The sequence below is a fragment of the Ceratotherium simum genome, chromosome 1 (genome assembly GCF_057802395.1).
Source record: "Ceratotherium simum simum isolate JZ-2026a chromosome 1, ASM5780239v1, whole genome shotgun sequence".
In the NCBI taxonomy this organism is placed as follows: domain Eukaryota; kingdom Metazoa; phylum Chordata; class Mammalia; order Perissodactyla; family Rhinocerotidae; genus Ceratotherium; species Ceratotherium simum.
In genome coordinates, this window is record NC_141900.1 from 91,098,277 (window position 1) to 91,114,730 (window position 16,454).

The following is a 16,454-nucleotide window of genomic DNA, read 5'->3' on the forward strand; positions in this document are numbered from 1 at the left end:
CCAGAACAGTACTCGCCTGCTTTGGAGGGGTAAGTGAGAGGACGGCCAGCAGCCCTGTCTATGGACACGTGCAGGAAGCCTGTCTGCGAGAATGAAGCACAGGCTCTGGCAGAGTAATGAAGAGACAGTCTTGTCTTCAGTCTAGGAAAGGAGAGCCCCCTGCACTTAGTCCGATGCTCTAGAGGGCTCCACTCTGGCCTCCTCTGGGGAGGCGACTGCACGGCCAAAGGGCTATGCCCACCTCAAGTCTGTGCGCCCCTCCCCTTAGAGTCCCCAAAATTCTCTGCCCTGAGCCTCTTCCAGAGCCTGCTTGGGCCTCTTCCCCAGGTCTGTCCTGCTGAAGGCAGACCACGATGCGGGTGTGCACACCCCTAGGCCTGAAGGATGGCCAAGGGGCAGCTGTCTGGGGAATCTGGTGTGTGTGGGGTATGTGGATGGAACTTGGATGTGCAGGTTGGGGTGTCACCATTCTTGCATGTGAGACCGTTCATGATCTGGAGCAAAGCTTGAGGTAGGAAGAGAAGGGGGAAGGCCACAGGCTGAGGGCCAGCCCTCCCAAAGCTTCGAGGTTCCAAAGCAGAACTTGAAGGAATCACGGAATTCTAAATTCACACCTGGCCTTCCAGGTAGGATGATCAGAACATATTTTATTTAAGAGCTTGTAAGCTTGGTGTATAACTCTCTGATATTTAGACATGGAGTGTGTGGGTCTCCATTTGTACTCTTGCCCTGGGTCTCACGAATATTAGGGGCAGACCTGAGTAGAGACAAGAGATGGAGAGAAAGTCCTAGTGGCATCTGAGTCCCTGGTTCAACATGTTCCTGATGCATAATGCACCCTGCCTTTCTCTTGGCTTGACCTTATAAGTTAATAAAGAAGAAATTTTTGCCTAAGTGTATCTGGATTTGTGTTACTTTAATCAAGAATCCTAGCTAATATGGACAATAAATGTTGAAGCTAGGACTTGAACCCAGGCTCTGACCCCTGGCTCTGTGCTCTCTCTATCATGTCACACCAGCTTCCTAACTGCCTCTCCTGCTACAAGCCAAGCAAGACTTACTGATACACTGGCAGGTAAAAGTCTGAACCCACAGGGAGGATTTTACTTACCTGACTCCTAAAAGCACTTGCAGGAGAGTGCAGATGCCAGAGACAAAGAACATGGTGCTGATGAGGTAGCTCTGGGTCAGGGAGTCATGCTGCAGACACAGGTCCTTGGCCAGGATTAGTGGCACTGCCACGAGCCCCCCCAGGGCCGTAAGGAAGTGCTGTGGGCAGAGCAGAGAGAGTAGACAGGCGTGTAGATGCTGTGGCTTCCTGCTCCACCCTCATTCCCATTCCCACTATCAGAGCCAAGAGCTCCACCTCCGGTCTCAGAGGATCCTGGCCATGAGTGATAGGCAGAGATCCAGGCAACCAGTGGGATCTAGGAAGGCCAGGCAGCAAGAAGCAGGGACCCAGCCAGAGGGGCTGGAGTTCAAGGGCAGACCCTGGGCAGGACCCTAGTGCTGGGAACTGATATCTTGGGTAAGAAACCAAGGCAGAAACACAGCCCAGGTGGACATAACAGGAACCATGGAGAGGGCCTCAAGAACAAGAACAAGGCAAGAGGCTCATTATTATAACAAGGCACACGGTGAGGGCAAGACCATTGACCAGGAAGGCCTGAGCACATTCTCCAGGATAGATGATATATTAAGTCACAAAACAGCTTTAGCAAACTTAAGAAGTTTGAAATCCTACCAACTATCTTTTCCAACTAAAGTGGTACGAAACTAGAAATCATTAACAGGAGGAAAACTAGAAAATTCACAAATTTGTGGAAATTAAGCAACAGACTCCTGAACAACCAATGAGTCAAAGAAAAAATCAAAAAATATCTTGAGACAAATGCAAACAGAAACAGAATGTACCAAAACTTACAGGATGCAGCAAAAGCAGTTTTAAAAGGGAAATTTATAGCAATGGATGCCTACATTAAGAAAGAAGAAAGATCTCAAATAAACAACCTAACTTTACTCCTCAAGGAACTAGAAAGAGAAGAACAAACTAAACCCAAAGTTAGCAGAAGAAAGGAAATAACAAAGATCAGAGCAGAAATGAATGAAACAGAGACCAGAAAAACAACAGAAAAGATCAACTGGCTTTTTGAAAAGATAAACAAACCCTTAGCTAGACTAAGAAAAAAAAAGGAGAGGACTCAAACAAAATCAGAAATTAAACAGGAGCCATTACAACTGATACCACAGAAATACAAAGAACCATAAGACAGGAGTACGAACAATTATACACCAACAAATTGGATAACCTAAAAGAAATGGATAACTTCCTAGAAACATACAACTTACCAAGACCAAATCATAAAGAAACAGAAAATGTGAACAGACTAATGACAAGTAAGGAGATTGAATCAGTAATCCAAATGCTCCCAACAAAGAAAAGTCCAGGACCAGATGGTTTCACTGGTGAATTCCACCAAACATTTAAAGAAGAATTAACACCAATCCTCAAACTCTTCCAAAAAACTGAAGAGGAGGGGACACTCCCAAACTCATTTTATGAGGCCAGCATAACCCTAATACCAAAGCCAGATAAGGACACTACAAGAAAAGAACACTACAGGCCAATATCCCTGATGAACAGAGGTGCAAAAATTCTCAACAAAATACTAGCAAACTGAATTCAACAGTACCTTAAAAGGATCATACACCACAATCAAGTGGGATTCACCCCTGGGATGCAAGGATGGTTCAACATATGCAAATCAATAAATATGATACAGCACATTAATAAAATGAAAGATAAAAATCATATGATCATCTCAATAGATGCAGAAAAAGCATTTGACAAAATTCAGCATCCTTTCATGAGAAAATATCTACATTATCCATTATACTGGCTCATAATAATATTTTAATAATAGTATGACATTTGCTCTTATTTTATAGAAAAGTACAAAGAAGCAAACAAAAATGTGTACCACATCCCTGCTATCCCATATTGAACAGTTTGTAATAGTAAAAGAAACACATCTATGAAATTAGAAAATTCATGCTATAAAAAGTTACAGAATAAAAAAATGAAAGTTGAAAGCTACCCTAACTTTCCTAGTTCTTCTTCCCAAGGCTAAATACCTTTCTTAGTTTCTTCTGAAATCTTCAAAACATATAAACACACCACATATACTTATTTCTATCATTCAATCTCTTTTTTTTGTTTGTTTTTAACACAAAAAAGATCACACTATACACAGTTCTCTACTTTGCTTCTTTCATTTAATATATCTTGGGGAACATTCCCTAACTGCAAGGTAAACATATCTGTCTCTTTTTAATAGCTGCATAAAAATGTCATTTGTTAGGACGTGCCACAATTTATTTAACCAGTTCCCTATGATGGATATTTTGGTTGTTTCTGGGTTTTGTTTGTTTGTTGTGTGTTTTGACTTTACTATTACCAATAATGTTACAAGAACTTCTTTGTACTTATCTGAATGAATCTTGTCAGCATATCCACAGAGAAATTATTCAGCATTGGGAACTGGGTGAAAGGGTATATGTGTTTTACATGTTGATAGAAATCACCAAATTGTCATCCAGAAAGATTGCACCAACTAACATTCCAACAGTGTTTGAGAGTGCTTGTTTCCCAAAATTCCCCAAGCGTTGGTTCTCAATTATTTTAGTTGTTGCCAATCAAATAAATTAAAATTGAAAAAAAAAAACAATGGCCCAGGCGGTGTCCTTGATGTGACTTATCAGCCCAGCATGAGAGAAAATCCTCCCTAATTCCTCCCCCATCCCCAAACTCCTGGACAGAAAGAGAGACCAGAGGAGCTTTGAGTTCCCCTAGAGGTCAATTACACGGAAGACAACAGTATCAGCAACTGAAGTCGTGGATCTTGACTAATTAATTTGACCTGGGTGTGTATTGATGTGGCTTTTGAGGCAGAGCCTCTTTGGACCCAGTGTTTGCTGGGTGGCATTACCTGGATCCCCAAGAAGATGCAGAGATACCATGGTGGGATGTCCAAGATGCTATAGGCCAGGTGGCTGCTGCTGGGACTCCCCGACTGGCCATCCTTCTTCTTGCCTCCGCCATCATCATGGGAGCTGAGCGAGCTATCATCCCTCTGCTGGGAACAAGAGAAGGACACATCTGGACATTTCTAAAGGAATCAAATGGACTTCCTGGTTTCATCTGCACATATGGACAGCCTTCCAGAGGCAAGAGGCAATGAGACAGGGATAACTACTGTTGGCCAGCTGAGGATTTCTAGGTCCAGACTCAAAAGAGCAGTGATTTTCTATATTATACATCCACATAGGGCCATGCAAGAAGCATGGATGTCTTGCCTGAAGCCCTGGCAGAGAAGCAGCTTTGTGCAGGAGGAGATGGGGGCCAACTCCAAGGTCAGAAAATGAGCAGGTTTCCCTCCCAGACAGTCAGGTAAATGGGGATCCTGGCCCCAGAATGGAGTAGCTGCCCTCAGGCTCTGTGCTTACATCTGCCAAAGCCCTCATCACAGCGTGGTTATTGTATGGACGGTTTCCTTGTCCATCTCTTCTGCTGGATCATGAGTTCTTAGAATGCATTGACCGTGCCTTACTCTTCTTTGTTGCCCCAGCTTCCAGAGCAGTCCCTGTGCTCAGTGTAGACCAAATGAATGGATAAATGTCACACACAAATGTAAATGAGTGCAGTGCATACAGAATGCTCTAGGGGCAAGAGCCAACTTACATTCCTACCAGTTTAACCAAAATTAACTTTGAATTATAAACTTTCCCCTCCAACTTATTGGCTACATAGCTTACCAACCTTGGGCAAATTACTAACATTTATAAGCCTCAGTTTTCTGATCTATAAAACAGAAATGTCAATAACATCTACTTCATAGATAGTTGACAAAATTAAATTGGAGTGTGAAGAAATGGGGAGATGTTGGTCAAAGGGAATACAAATATTATAACAAATAAGTTCTAGGGATCTAATGTACAGCATGGTGATTAAAGTTAGTAATCCTGTATTCTGTACTTGAAAGATGCTAAGAAGTAAATCTTAAATGTTGTCACCACAAAAAAGAAACGGTCATCATGTGATGTGATGCAGGTGTTAGCTAATGCTATGGTGGGAATCATTTTGCAATCTAGAAGTGTATCAAAGCAACATGTTGTACACCTTAAACTTACACAATATTATTTGTCAATTATATCTCAATAAAGCTGGAAAAAAATTGGAGCAGGAAGCACAAATTCTGGTGCCTGGCACAGTGTAATTGCCCAATAAACATTAGCTGTTATAATTAAGATAAGCTTCCAGTCTCATGTTTCAAAGACTTTAAATTTGTGCTTAGGGCTGACATTTGAGCATCTGGCTGTGGGTGACAGGAGCATGAGAACAATGTCTCTGGTGTGGCCAGAAGGTGGCAAGGTCACCAACATGAAAATCAGGCAACCCTAGGAGATATGCCCCAGCAGCGTCCTGGGCCCAGGTCAGACTACAGAGGGCAGGGTCTGCACAGTGACACAGCCAGGGCTGCCCTGAGGGTGGTGTGGGCTTCTCCTGGAGAAAGTTCCAGAAAGGGACTGTAACACCCACCTCCATGCCTCAGCACCCTTTACTTCAGCCAAGCCTCAAAGAACAACTTCTGAACCAGGGATGCACGGTGATTCTCGTGGGTGCTGAACACTCCTACCCTATGGGATCCTTCTTCCATAAAAAATGTATTATTATATTTTGTGACTACATTGGTATAAAGACAGATATTTTATTACATATGAAAACATTTTCTTTGATCTAAGAGTTCTTTTTTTTCTTCTGATTTTAAAAGAAGTGAAAACATTTTTGTGGGCCTGTAAAAGAACGATGAGCCCTGGGCACTGTGGCTGCTGTACCTAATGGGTCGGTGGCCCTGCTCTGGAGAAGTGGGAGAAGGAGAGGGGGGAGGAGAGGCTTTCTCCACTTGCTTAGAAGTGGAGAGGGAAGAAAGCCGCCAGGTCAAGAACTGGGTGGTTGTCCCTTACCACCTCCAGGACAGCACTGGTCCCTAGGAAACGTTAAATTCGAAGACGGGGTTTCTCAACCTCAGCACTATTGACATTTTGGATGGGATAATTCTCTGTTGTGTTGTGTGTGTGGCAGGGGGGTGGGGGCTGGACTGTGCACTGTAGGATGGTAAGCAGCATCTGTGGCCTCTACCCACTAGATGCCAGTAGTACTCCCTCCCCTACAGTTGTGACAACCAAAAATGTCTCTGGACATTGCAAATGTCCCTGGGGGTGGGGGGTGGTAAAATCACCCCTAGTTAAAAATTGCTGTTTTGAGTATTGACCAGTCCCCACTACGGAAGTCCTAGCTAGGGACAGTGCTGCCTGTCATGGGGAGGTGGGCAGGTAGACCATCCCATCTCCTGTGTGGAGACAGAGGAAGCCAGGCCACCTCCTCCATGGGGTTAGAGCATTAGCAAACGCTAATGCTAATTTCTTCCCAGTGCCACCTGTGGGGTCCACATCACTGGCCATGGAGAAGGCGTGGCGTAGCACGCTGAGCCTCCAGGCAGCTGGGGGAGCCCAGGGCTATGGTCAGGCTGCTGACAGTGGGCTGACTGATCCAGCCGAGCACAGCTCTGCAGAGTCATTTTGTTCCTTGGGTTCTGAACAGTGTTTGCTCATTAATCTTCTAACATTTAGGTCCTAAAACATCAGTGTAGGAGTTTTGCTTCTGCTCACCTATTTAGCGATGCCTGGAAATATGCATCCCTCACCTGCTCCAGGAAGCCTTCCCTGACCTCACCCAACCACAGCCTCAACTAAACTAGGCCTTTCCTCCTCAGAGGCTCCTACAACACCATGAACATGTTTACCCTGGCCCAAAACATGCCTGATTGCAGCCACGTTTCCTTGTCTGAAAGACCATAAAGTCTCTACGGCCATCTCCAGCACCATTAGTGCTCATGTAACTATCTGTTGACTGATGAAATAAATGAACAAATGTATAAACTAGTGACTGTAGAGAATTTTTCTTAGTAATTTTTGTTAATAAGTCCCTAACTAACTTGTTAGAACTCTTTTGAAACATCATGCTTATCCTATTTAGACTTCTGAGAAGAAGGATGTACTGATGCTGCTCGGTACTTGGGTTGCACAGGAAAGTTGTTTTTGCCTAAGGAGTTTAAGGTTAGTCAAAGATAGAATGGAGGGTGCTGGAGGGAGGGAACTCTGGGCCCCCGAGCCCTTGTCACGAGTTTTTAGTGAATGTATTGAGGAATCAGTGAGGGTGACAGAGGAAAAACAGGTTGAGGAAAAGAGGAGAGGGAGAAGGAAAGAGAGAGTGATTGAATGATTGATTGGTTGGTTGATTGATTCTCCGTAGGCTACATGGAACAACAGAGCATGCAGTTGGAAATTGACACGGTCTGTCAGTCCCCTGCTTGGAGGCCACAGGCACATCACTTCACCTCTCCCAGCCTCAGTCTCCCCATCTAAATCTGGATGGTTGCAAGGATACAGGAAGACTCCAGTGTGTGCAGTGTATGTGGCATCCTGTTGTGTGTGCCCATGCGTGAGCTCACAGGGCTGTGGCTGGTACAGCTGTGTGTGTTCTGCCAACAAGCTCACCTCACACCCTCTCTCAGGACCTCTCAGAATTCTCAGGAAGGTGACAGGGAGGGAAACACTGACTGGGGGGAACTGTTGGTTCTGGACCTTCTGGTGTTTTTCCTCATAGGAGCCAATGACTCAAAGACTGTCCCCAGCCTGAGGACCTCTTACTGTCCTAAGTTCTGTCTGGATATCAAATTGGACCATCTGAAGGTTATGGAAATCACTTCTGCATCTGCTTTAAAACAATTATCTGAGAGTCAGCCCTGACGGCCTAGAGATTAAAGTTTGGCATGCTCTGCTTCGGTGGCCGGGGTTTGGTTCCTGAGCGTGGAACCACACCACTCGTCTGTCAGTAGCCGTGCTGTGGTGGTGGCTCACATAGAAGAGCTAGAAGGACTTACAACTGGAATATACAACTATGTACTGGGGCTTTGGAGAGGAAAAAAGTTAAAAGAGAGAGAGGAAGATTGGAAACTGATGTTAGTTCAGGGCATATATTTCCTAGCGAAAAAGAAAAAGATGCATAAGCCAGACTTTGAAACAAAAGAAAACAAAACACAATTATCTGGGAAATTGACCTTGCATGAGGCCCCACATAAAAAAATAATTGTTTAAAACTTAGAGATTGGAAAATCCTGTCTTCCTTGAGAACAGCTGGTTCTTCTCTTCTGGTAAGAGTGTGTGACTTCTGGGAAGGCCATCAGCCATGGCTGTAGAAAGCACAGAGCCTGATCAAAATATGCCTCTCGTTTTAAATGACCTCATGTCACTTTTGCAAAGAGATGGGGCAAAAAATACAACAAGCAGGTACACAGTGCGCTAAGACTCCTGTGGGTCAGGGATGAATCATTAGCATATTAAAGACACACTTAGAAACAAGTGACGTCCCAAAGGTATGTTAGAGCAGTGCTTCTCAGATGGAGGAGGGAGCTGTCCCATCTTGGGGCATATCTGAATCTGGGAGGTGCTTTTCTCCCAGGAGAATCCCCGGCAGGGAGAAGTCTGCATGTGTGACTCACACAGTGGCAGATGGAAGCTAGTGAGCCCTTTTTTGGAGGAAAAATAGATTCTCAGTGAAGCGTCCCTGCCAGTGAGCACTGGGGTGAGAAGAGAGGCCACAGCTCTTCTTCTGGCTGGAGGTGAGTCTATCAACTCAACACCTGGGCTATAATTTCACCACAAGACTTGATCAAAAGAGGTGTTCTGATATGCCTTGGCATTTTATAGAGCTTTATAGTTTAGAAAGAGCTTCCAATGCATCCTCCCATTTGATTCTCACCACCATTGTATAAGCCCCAATTTACAGATGAGGAGACTGAGGCTCAGTGAGGGTCTGTGGCTTGTCCAACGTCCCGCTGTAAATGGGAGAATGGAACTGTCCTCTTTCGGTGTCGAGGGCAGTTGCCTGCAGGTGTGTCCCTGTGCATACAGCCCTCCAGCTCCCTGGAGCAGATGAGCAGAGCAGGAGGAGACCCTGGTGCAGGGAGAGCAGCAGTGGGAAGGGGGAGTTCCTGGGGTAGATGGAGCACTTGCCCCTCTGACTCCATCCATACCCCACACAGCCTTTGTTTCCCCACCCGACCCTCTAGGTTCCTTTCCTAATGTTGCCATTCACCTGGCTCTAGCCAATGGAATCCTCTAGGTTTCTCCAAATGTGAGCTCAATTATCCTGCCTCAGAGCCTTTGCTCACCCTGTGCTCCCACTCGATCACCCTGCTTCCCCTCCCCACTCCCAGCTCCCAAGAGCTCAATGCCTCCTCCCTCATCAGCTCTCCTGAGCCCGCACCCCCATGCAATTTTTCTCCCTAGTACTCCCAGCACATTTTGTCTCTCTGTTGTGTGATTTACTATTTTCTCCCTTGTATCAGAAGTATTTTTGGTGTACCCTGCTTTCCCCTAGCTAGGCCATAAGCTGTCTTCCTCGTGTTTATATCTCTAGAAGGTTCTAGCAGAGCAACATGCATGTGAAAACCAAAAACATCTCAGAAAAGTGACTTTTTAACCTAGGTGCTGAAACTGAGGTTTTGAGGAAAATGAAGAGAAGACAGGCCACTGAAGAGGAGATGGATACGTGCCAAGATCCTTCCACTCCCCAACTGGCCTTGGGTAGGCCCAAAATGTGGGAAACATCCCAGCCTTCAGAAAATAGAGTCTTCAACTTATTTCACAAGATTTCTTTTGCTTCCATGAGGTAGTGGCAGAAAGAATTCTGAGGAGAAGAAAGGAGAATTCTCTCAGGTGCCTCCCACAATTTTCCAGAAGACATGGCCAGGGCCTCTTCACCAGAAGGCTGACCAGCAGTGGGCAGGGTCTGGCACCTGGCTCCAGGGGACAGCTCTGGGAACCCAGGCCAGGTTCACAGGTGGCACCTGTCCCACAGAGGCCTTGCTGGGCCTCATTCGGGCTACAGCCCTGGCCTGGTGCAGAGGGGCTCTTTCCAGCTGTGGTGGGAGTGGCAAGAACAGAGGGCCTCCGCTCAGTTCCCCCTGTCAGTTTCAGGTGGCCAGAACAGGGTGGAGCGGTGCTGGGGCCAGGACTAGCTAGCGAGGCCTCCAGACGGGTTACTGTGACTATTCCTCTGGGCCTCAGGTTCCTCATCAGTCAAATGGGAACAGATGTGCCTGCTCCACTGGCTTGGGAGGAAGAAAATTAAGTATACAGAGTGCCTGGGGCATATGGGTTGTTCAGTAATTGTTAGTTCTTTCTGCTTCCCTCTCTCTTTCCCTTTGCTTTGCTTCACAAAGGGCTTCTGAGCAAAGAAATTGTAATGCTGAGGAACCTGGAAAACAAATATTTAGATTCAACAGAGACAAACCTGAGACTAAAGGTAAAGCACGGAGCCTCTTCCAGCTGTTCCAGCTCCTCCTCAGTCCTTTGTAATTCAGCACAGAGGCCTCTGCCTCTGGTGACCAGGTCGAGAGTGCAGCTGCCACCCCCGTGTAATCATCTAAAATCTCGTCTAGACTGTGAGCCACTGTCCTTAGCACTAATGATGAATCAGGGCTTTAGGACTCCCTGCTGGGTTCCCCTCCTCGTCTCTCTCTTCCTTTCTGCTTGCCCCCCTCTTCTCTTTCCCTCTCTCTTCTACCAGCACTCACCAAGAAGTCGGGGTCCTCATTGGTGGTCACGGCAGAGTTCATGGCAACTTGAGGTCTTCTCCTTTTGGCGTCCTCACAGGGTGAAAAAAAAGAGAAGCTGCTTCAGTAGAGAAAGATTAACTTCTCAACGCCCCGCCAAAATAATAAAAGAGACAGACAGGGATCCGGCGCCTGGCTCTGGGGAGGGTGGGGCCTCCATAACCCGTCTGTGGATCTGCAACAGACTCCCGCCCACGCTGCCTCCCCCTCCCCGGCCCTCTCCAGTCATAATTTGGTAAGTTTGGGTAATTGCAGAGAAGTTGATACCCCATGACACTAAGGAAACAAATCAGGGCACAGCCTGGCTGGGTGTGGCAGGAGATCACTTTCTGGAAGCCAAATTCCCAGAGGCAGGAAAGGAGGGGGGTGAGGGGGAGGCTGTGGCTGAAGAGTCCTTTCAGTTTTCTAAAGCTGATTTCTAGTGACTGGTTGAGCTGGAATGAAAGCACTGCAAAAACAGCCCAACCAGCCTGGCCCCTGAGATGCATTAACAAAGTCATCAATGAGGGAAAGTGTATTACTGTTGACCTGGGAGCAGCCACTAAGGCCCATGGGTGGAGCAAAGGCCTCAGGTGAGAGATGGAGAAAAACAATGCTTCTAATTCTTTGGTGCTTGTCTCCCTAACACCCAGAAACACCTAATAACCCACCTTTTAGAGAGAGAAATCCAGGAAGGCATAGTCTTTCTCTTATTCTGCACATGGCACTTGAAAAGCTCTCCTCAGAAACGCTTGATAGGGCCGGCCCCGTGGCGTAGCGGTTAAGTGCGCAGGCTCCGCTGCTGGCTGTCAGGGTTCAGATCTCGGGTGTGCACCAAGGCACCGCTTGTCAGCCCATGGTGTGGCGGCGTCCCATATAACGTGGAGGAAGATAGGCACGGATGTTAGCCCACGGCCTGTCTTCCTGAGCAAAAAGAGGAGGATTGGTATGGATGTTAGTTCAGGGCTGATCTTCCTCACAAAAAGAAAAAAAATAAACGCTTGATAAACCCTGTTCCATGAAGTCCAAAGCAAGCCAAGTACCAGCTACTCGTGATGACATAATGTTCTGGAATGGGTGGCACTGGGTCTCAAAGTTCAAAAAACATGCAGGACACACATGGACATCAATGGGAGTTGGTCCAATAGGGAGCACTGAAAAAAACAACAATGAGATGTTGGACGAGGGAGAAGACAGATCTGATTTGGGCTGTGACAGAAAGCCAAGGTCAGAAGAGAGTCAAAGGTCACTAAGTAGCTAATTTTCCTAGATACTTAACGATGTACACTTGCTACACCTTTTTTGTATTATCTTATTTAATGTTCACGACAAACTAGCATTCACATCCTTATTTTATAGATTAAGAAATTCAGGCATTGATGGGTTAAGCTCTCTGCCTGAGGCTCATAGCAAACACGGGAGCTGAGATTCAAACCCAGACAGTCTTGTTCCACAGCCCACGAGGGTCAAGGAGATGCCGAATGGAGACATGCAACCTTCTGGGTCTGGAGAATGGAAGGACAAGGCTCCAGGGGAGATGGTCCAGAGAGCGTGGACACAGAGGGGCTTCCCCACACCATTCCTGAGAGGAAACGTGGATCCTCTACAAGGATAGATCCCAGGGGCCCCAAGTTCACCTCAGAAGTGAGTGTGAGACTGCTTAGCTTCAGGAGGGCATGGACTCCTGTGTCGGTTGGGTTGCCCTGAACACACTACATGTGCAGTTCCCTGAGCTGGGCAATTACAAGGTGAGGACAGAGAGCTGGTGCTAACATTCACATGGATCTCTGCAGCAAGCAGCACAAGCTTCCTTGCTGCAAGGAGGGCCTGGCTGGTGAGAATCAGAGCAAGGGGCTGCCTGAACTGTCCACCACAAGCTCCACCCTCACAGACCTGTGGGCATGGGCAAAGTTGGGTTCATGGTGGACAGCTCTTTTCTCTGTCACCTTTTGGTGTAACACGGAAGAAGGGGACTTCTCCAAGATGCTGCCCTCCCCACACTGAAGGTCCTGCCTTTCTTGGCTTTGCCCTTTCACCTCCATGCCAATTCTTTAGGTGTACAATTAAACTACCCTAGAGTGTGATGAAAGATGATGCCGAGTTAGCTACTCAATTGAGGTAAGTCACAAAGATGGTCTCCTATTATCCACTTTGTTTCGCTGCCTGTTCAATGTGTTCTAGAACCTTCCTCACTCTTCATCTTCAAGTCCTCTCCTCTGGTCCTGACACTCTTTGTTTCACATGGTTCTTTGCACAAGTCCTTTCTGTGTTCACCCTGTGGCTTGTGGTCACTGCTGAGTCCATGTAGTCCCCACCTCCCTCAGCAGCTCAGGTGAGGAGCAAAGCCAGCACTGTTCCTTGTCCTCCACCTTCCGCCCCTCAGAAGTCACTTCCACAGATGGTGGTCTCTCCACTCATTGGCCTGGCCTGGCTTCTGCCTCCATCTCTCACACTAAAGCCACTGTGGTACCTCACAACTCTCCCACAACTGCAGCTGCCCCAACTGCTGGCCTCACCCTCCTGCCCAGCTGGAATCATCATGACACCCCATACGCACACCAGCTCGAGGTTCGCAATATACGCCCAGCACATTCACGTTAATTATTTATGACTGTGTGTTTTGAGTTGCAGAAATCTAGTTCTGGTGATTAGCTCAAGCAATGAGAGGAATTTGTTTTAAGAATGTGGGGTCTCTCAGGGAACCCATGATCTTTCCTCAAATACATGATGGAGTTAAAACTCTTCCATTACATTTTCACACATAAACTTCTAATCTCAAATTTGAGGCAGCTCCTTAAGCCCCAGGCACTTTGGCAGGACAAAGGTGTTGGGCTTCTCTGTATATAATGCATGATGGCCCCATTGGATGCACCATCTTCATGTGTGGAGTAGGCTAAGCAAGAAGGCTTGACCTGGACCTTTTCATCACTAAGGTCACATAAATGGGCAGTTGGCTGTTGTAGGCAGAAATATGCCAAGACACAGCCATGAAGCAAATCACACATGACAACAAGCATGAAGAAGGCCAGCAGAGTTTCTCAAGTGTAGGTGCAGCTTTTGGTTTTGCCATTCAGAATCCATTTAGCTTTCCCTCATTTTCCTCTTGGGAACCATCCTGATCCACAGCAACCAGTCCTTGTGCTCCCGGCAGAGTTTACTCTGCCCCGTGGCTGCCCTGCAGGAGGGTGTGGGGCAGTTGGAGCACTGCAGACTCCTGGCCACAGCCTTGGTTGGATTAGTGATGGGCATGGGGCCCAACTAGAGCCAATGAGATGCAATAAGACTTTTGCTGGGACTTTGGGGAGAGAGGCATTCTCTTTTCCTCACTAAACTTGAACCTGGAGGATGCTGCTCTATAGCTGCTGGCAGCCATTTCACAACTACACAGAGCCTGAGAAGGAAGCTGACATGGAGAACAGAGCTGAGATGGAGAGAGACTGGTTCCCAGGGATATTTGAATCCATATATCTAGCCATACACTTCAGCTAGTAAATTCTCTTTTTGGCTTAAACCAATTTGATTTGGGTTTTCAGTCATTTGCAACTTACAGTTTTATCTCCAATCCTATACCAGTCCTTTTTCTAGAATTAGTTACACAATATTTGCTAATATTTTACCCTTCACTAACAATGATTGTTCAGTTTCTAACAGTGTTGAAAATAACTTAAACATTGGGTCTAATGCTAACCACCTCAACATATTTTTCCACAACAGAATTAATTGTCTAAAATGTGGCAAAAACCATCCAAGAGACTATTGGGGAACAGTTTAACATCTATTTGTCCATAAGGTGCTTCACTCAAATGAATACAGTCATGCACCACATAATGGCATTTTGGTTAGTGATGGATCACATATATGATGGTGGTTCCACAAGATTGGTACCGTATAGCCTAGGTGTGCAGTAGGCTATACCATCTAGGTGGTGTAAGTATGCTCTGTGATGTTCCCACAACAATGACACCATGTAAAGACATATCTCTCAGAAGCTATCCCCATTGTTATGTGACCCATGGCTGTACCTAATTTCAAATACTCTTGATCTGAAAGGTCAAGAAACCAGCCTTAGCCATGGAGAGCAGGGTTTCTTAACATCTTTATAGAGCACTTGCTTGTTTCACCAGAACTTGGAGTTGTAGCATTTTAGGTTTGGATTTGCAAAATTATTTACTTCAGGGCCTGCCCAGTGGCGTAGTGGTTAAGTTCGCATGCTCTGCTTTCACAGCCCGGGGTTCACAGGTTCAGATCCCAGCAAGGAACTACTCACCGCTTCTCAAGCCATACTGTGGCAGGCGTCTCGCATATGAAAAGTAGAGGAAGATGGGCACAGATGTTAGCCCAGGGCCAATCTTCCTCAGCAAAAAGAGGAAGATAGGCAACATATGTTAGCTCGGGGCTAATCTTCTTCACCAAAAAAAAAAAATTATTTACTTCAAATTTTGATATTTGCAGCTTGGAAAACTGCCTCGATTGTGGCTCTTGATTTATGTCTTCCTGGTCTAAATGATTCTTGTACTAATGCTTAATTGAACATTTTCAATTTCTGTTTCTAGAACAGGGGTTGGAAAACTGTGACTCACAAGCCAAATCTGACCCACTCCTACGTGTACAAACAGAGCTTTACTGGAACACATCCAGGCCCATTCGTTTCCATATTCTCTGTAGCTGCTTTTGGATTACAATGGCAAAGTTGAATAGTTGTGAGGGGCCCACAAAGCCTAAAATTATTTACTACCTGGCCCTTTACAGAAAAAGTTTGCTGACTTCTGCTCTAGAACATCAGTCCAAAAACTCATGTTTAAAAAAAAGCAACACTCAATTTAAAAAGTCTTCAGCATATAATTTTTCATCTTTAATTACACAATGTAGGTATGATTTAAATAAATTTAAATAAAGTATAACTGAGTACTTTTTTTAACCCTATTATCTCCTCTTCAATTGATACCAGTCTTTGCTTTCCTCTTCCAGAGCTCAGTGTGCTACAAGCTTTTCTTTGAGTTCACTCTTCCAGAGCACAGGCCTGATTCCAGGGCTGCTTAACAGGAACAGTCATAACAGGCAATTTGCCATTTATAATGTTTTCTCTCTGCTCTTATGTAACTAACTGCTTCTGCTAACCCTTCAGCTTGTCTCTGTTTCTCAGTGTCCAGGCTCTTCTGTTGGACAAGCAGGGCCCAGGGAGGAATCTCCAGGTGGGGTCCCAGGACCTGGCTGAGATGGAACTGAGCTGGGGCTGTGGAACCAAGAGCTGAAACCAGCTTATGGAGAGTAGTGGTTGAAAACCACTACTCTAATATAAGCAGACACACTCTAAACTTGGAACACAGGTTACCAAAATTTAACCTCTACTCCGAGCTGCCCCTTCTCAGCAGGAGCAGGTCCTATGGCCAGCTTTGGTGTCTTCATAGTTGTAGCCCTTCCTTATGGCACATTCTGGGTCCCCAGGCCAGGTCACTGAGGCTCGGAGTGGAGGATGGGGCTTCAGGCGGCTGAGTGAGCAGAGACTAGTGAAAGTCAGATGGATCCTCACACAGAGACGCCTCTGGCAGGAGAGGTCCTGGACTTATAGACTCCATCACCTTGAAGCTGTCTGTTGGTGTGCCCCATCTGCAGTCTTCTCGTGTCACCTTGTGACCCACCTACCCAGAGGACAGTATTCCCCTTCTTGGCAACCCATGACTCACCCTGCTACTGCAGGCCATCAGAGGATCTGGGAAATCAGAGGATGCCTGATAA

The 16,454-nt window shown here is 46.2% G+C and overlaps 1 protein-coding gene across 1 annotated transcript in view; it reads right to left on the bottom strand.

Moving 5' to 3' along the window:
• The window catches only part of LOC101395853 (solute carrier family 23 member 1-like), a 54,614-nt gene extending 43,647 nt beyond the window's left edge, over window positions 1-10,967 (bottom strand). The window contains exons 1-3 of the mRNA XM_087431134.1: window positions 10,701-10,967; window positions 3,990-4,136; window positions 1,112-1,269 (exon numbers count right to left, since the gene is read on the bottom strand). Of these exons, the coding sequence (XP_087287260.1) occupies window positions 1,112-1,269; window positions 3,990-4,136; window positions 10,701-10,742 (347 nt within the window). The 5' untranslated portion in view covers window positions 10,743-10,967. The remainder of the gene's footprint in view (window positions 1-1,111; window positions 1,270-3,989; window positions 4,137-10,700) is intronic.
• Between the last annotated feature and the right edge of the window lie 5,487 nt (window positions 10,968-16,454).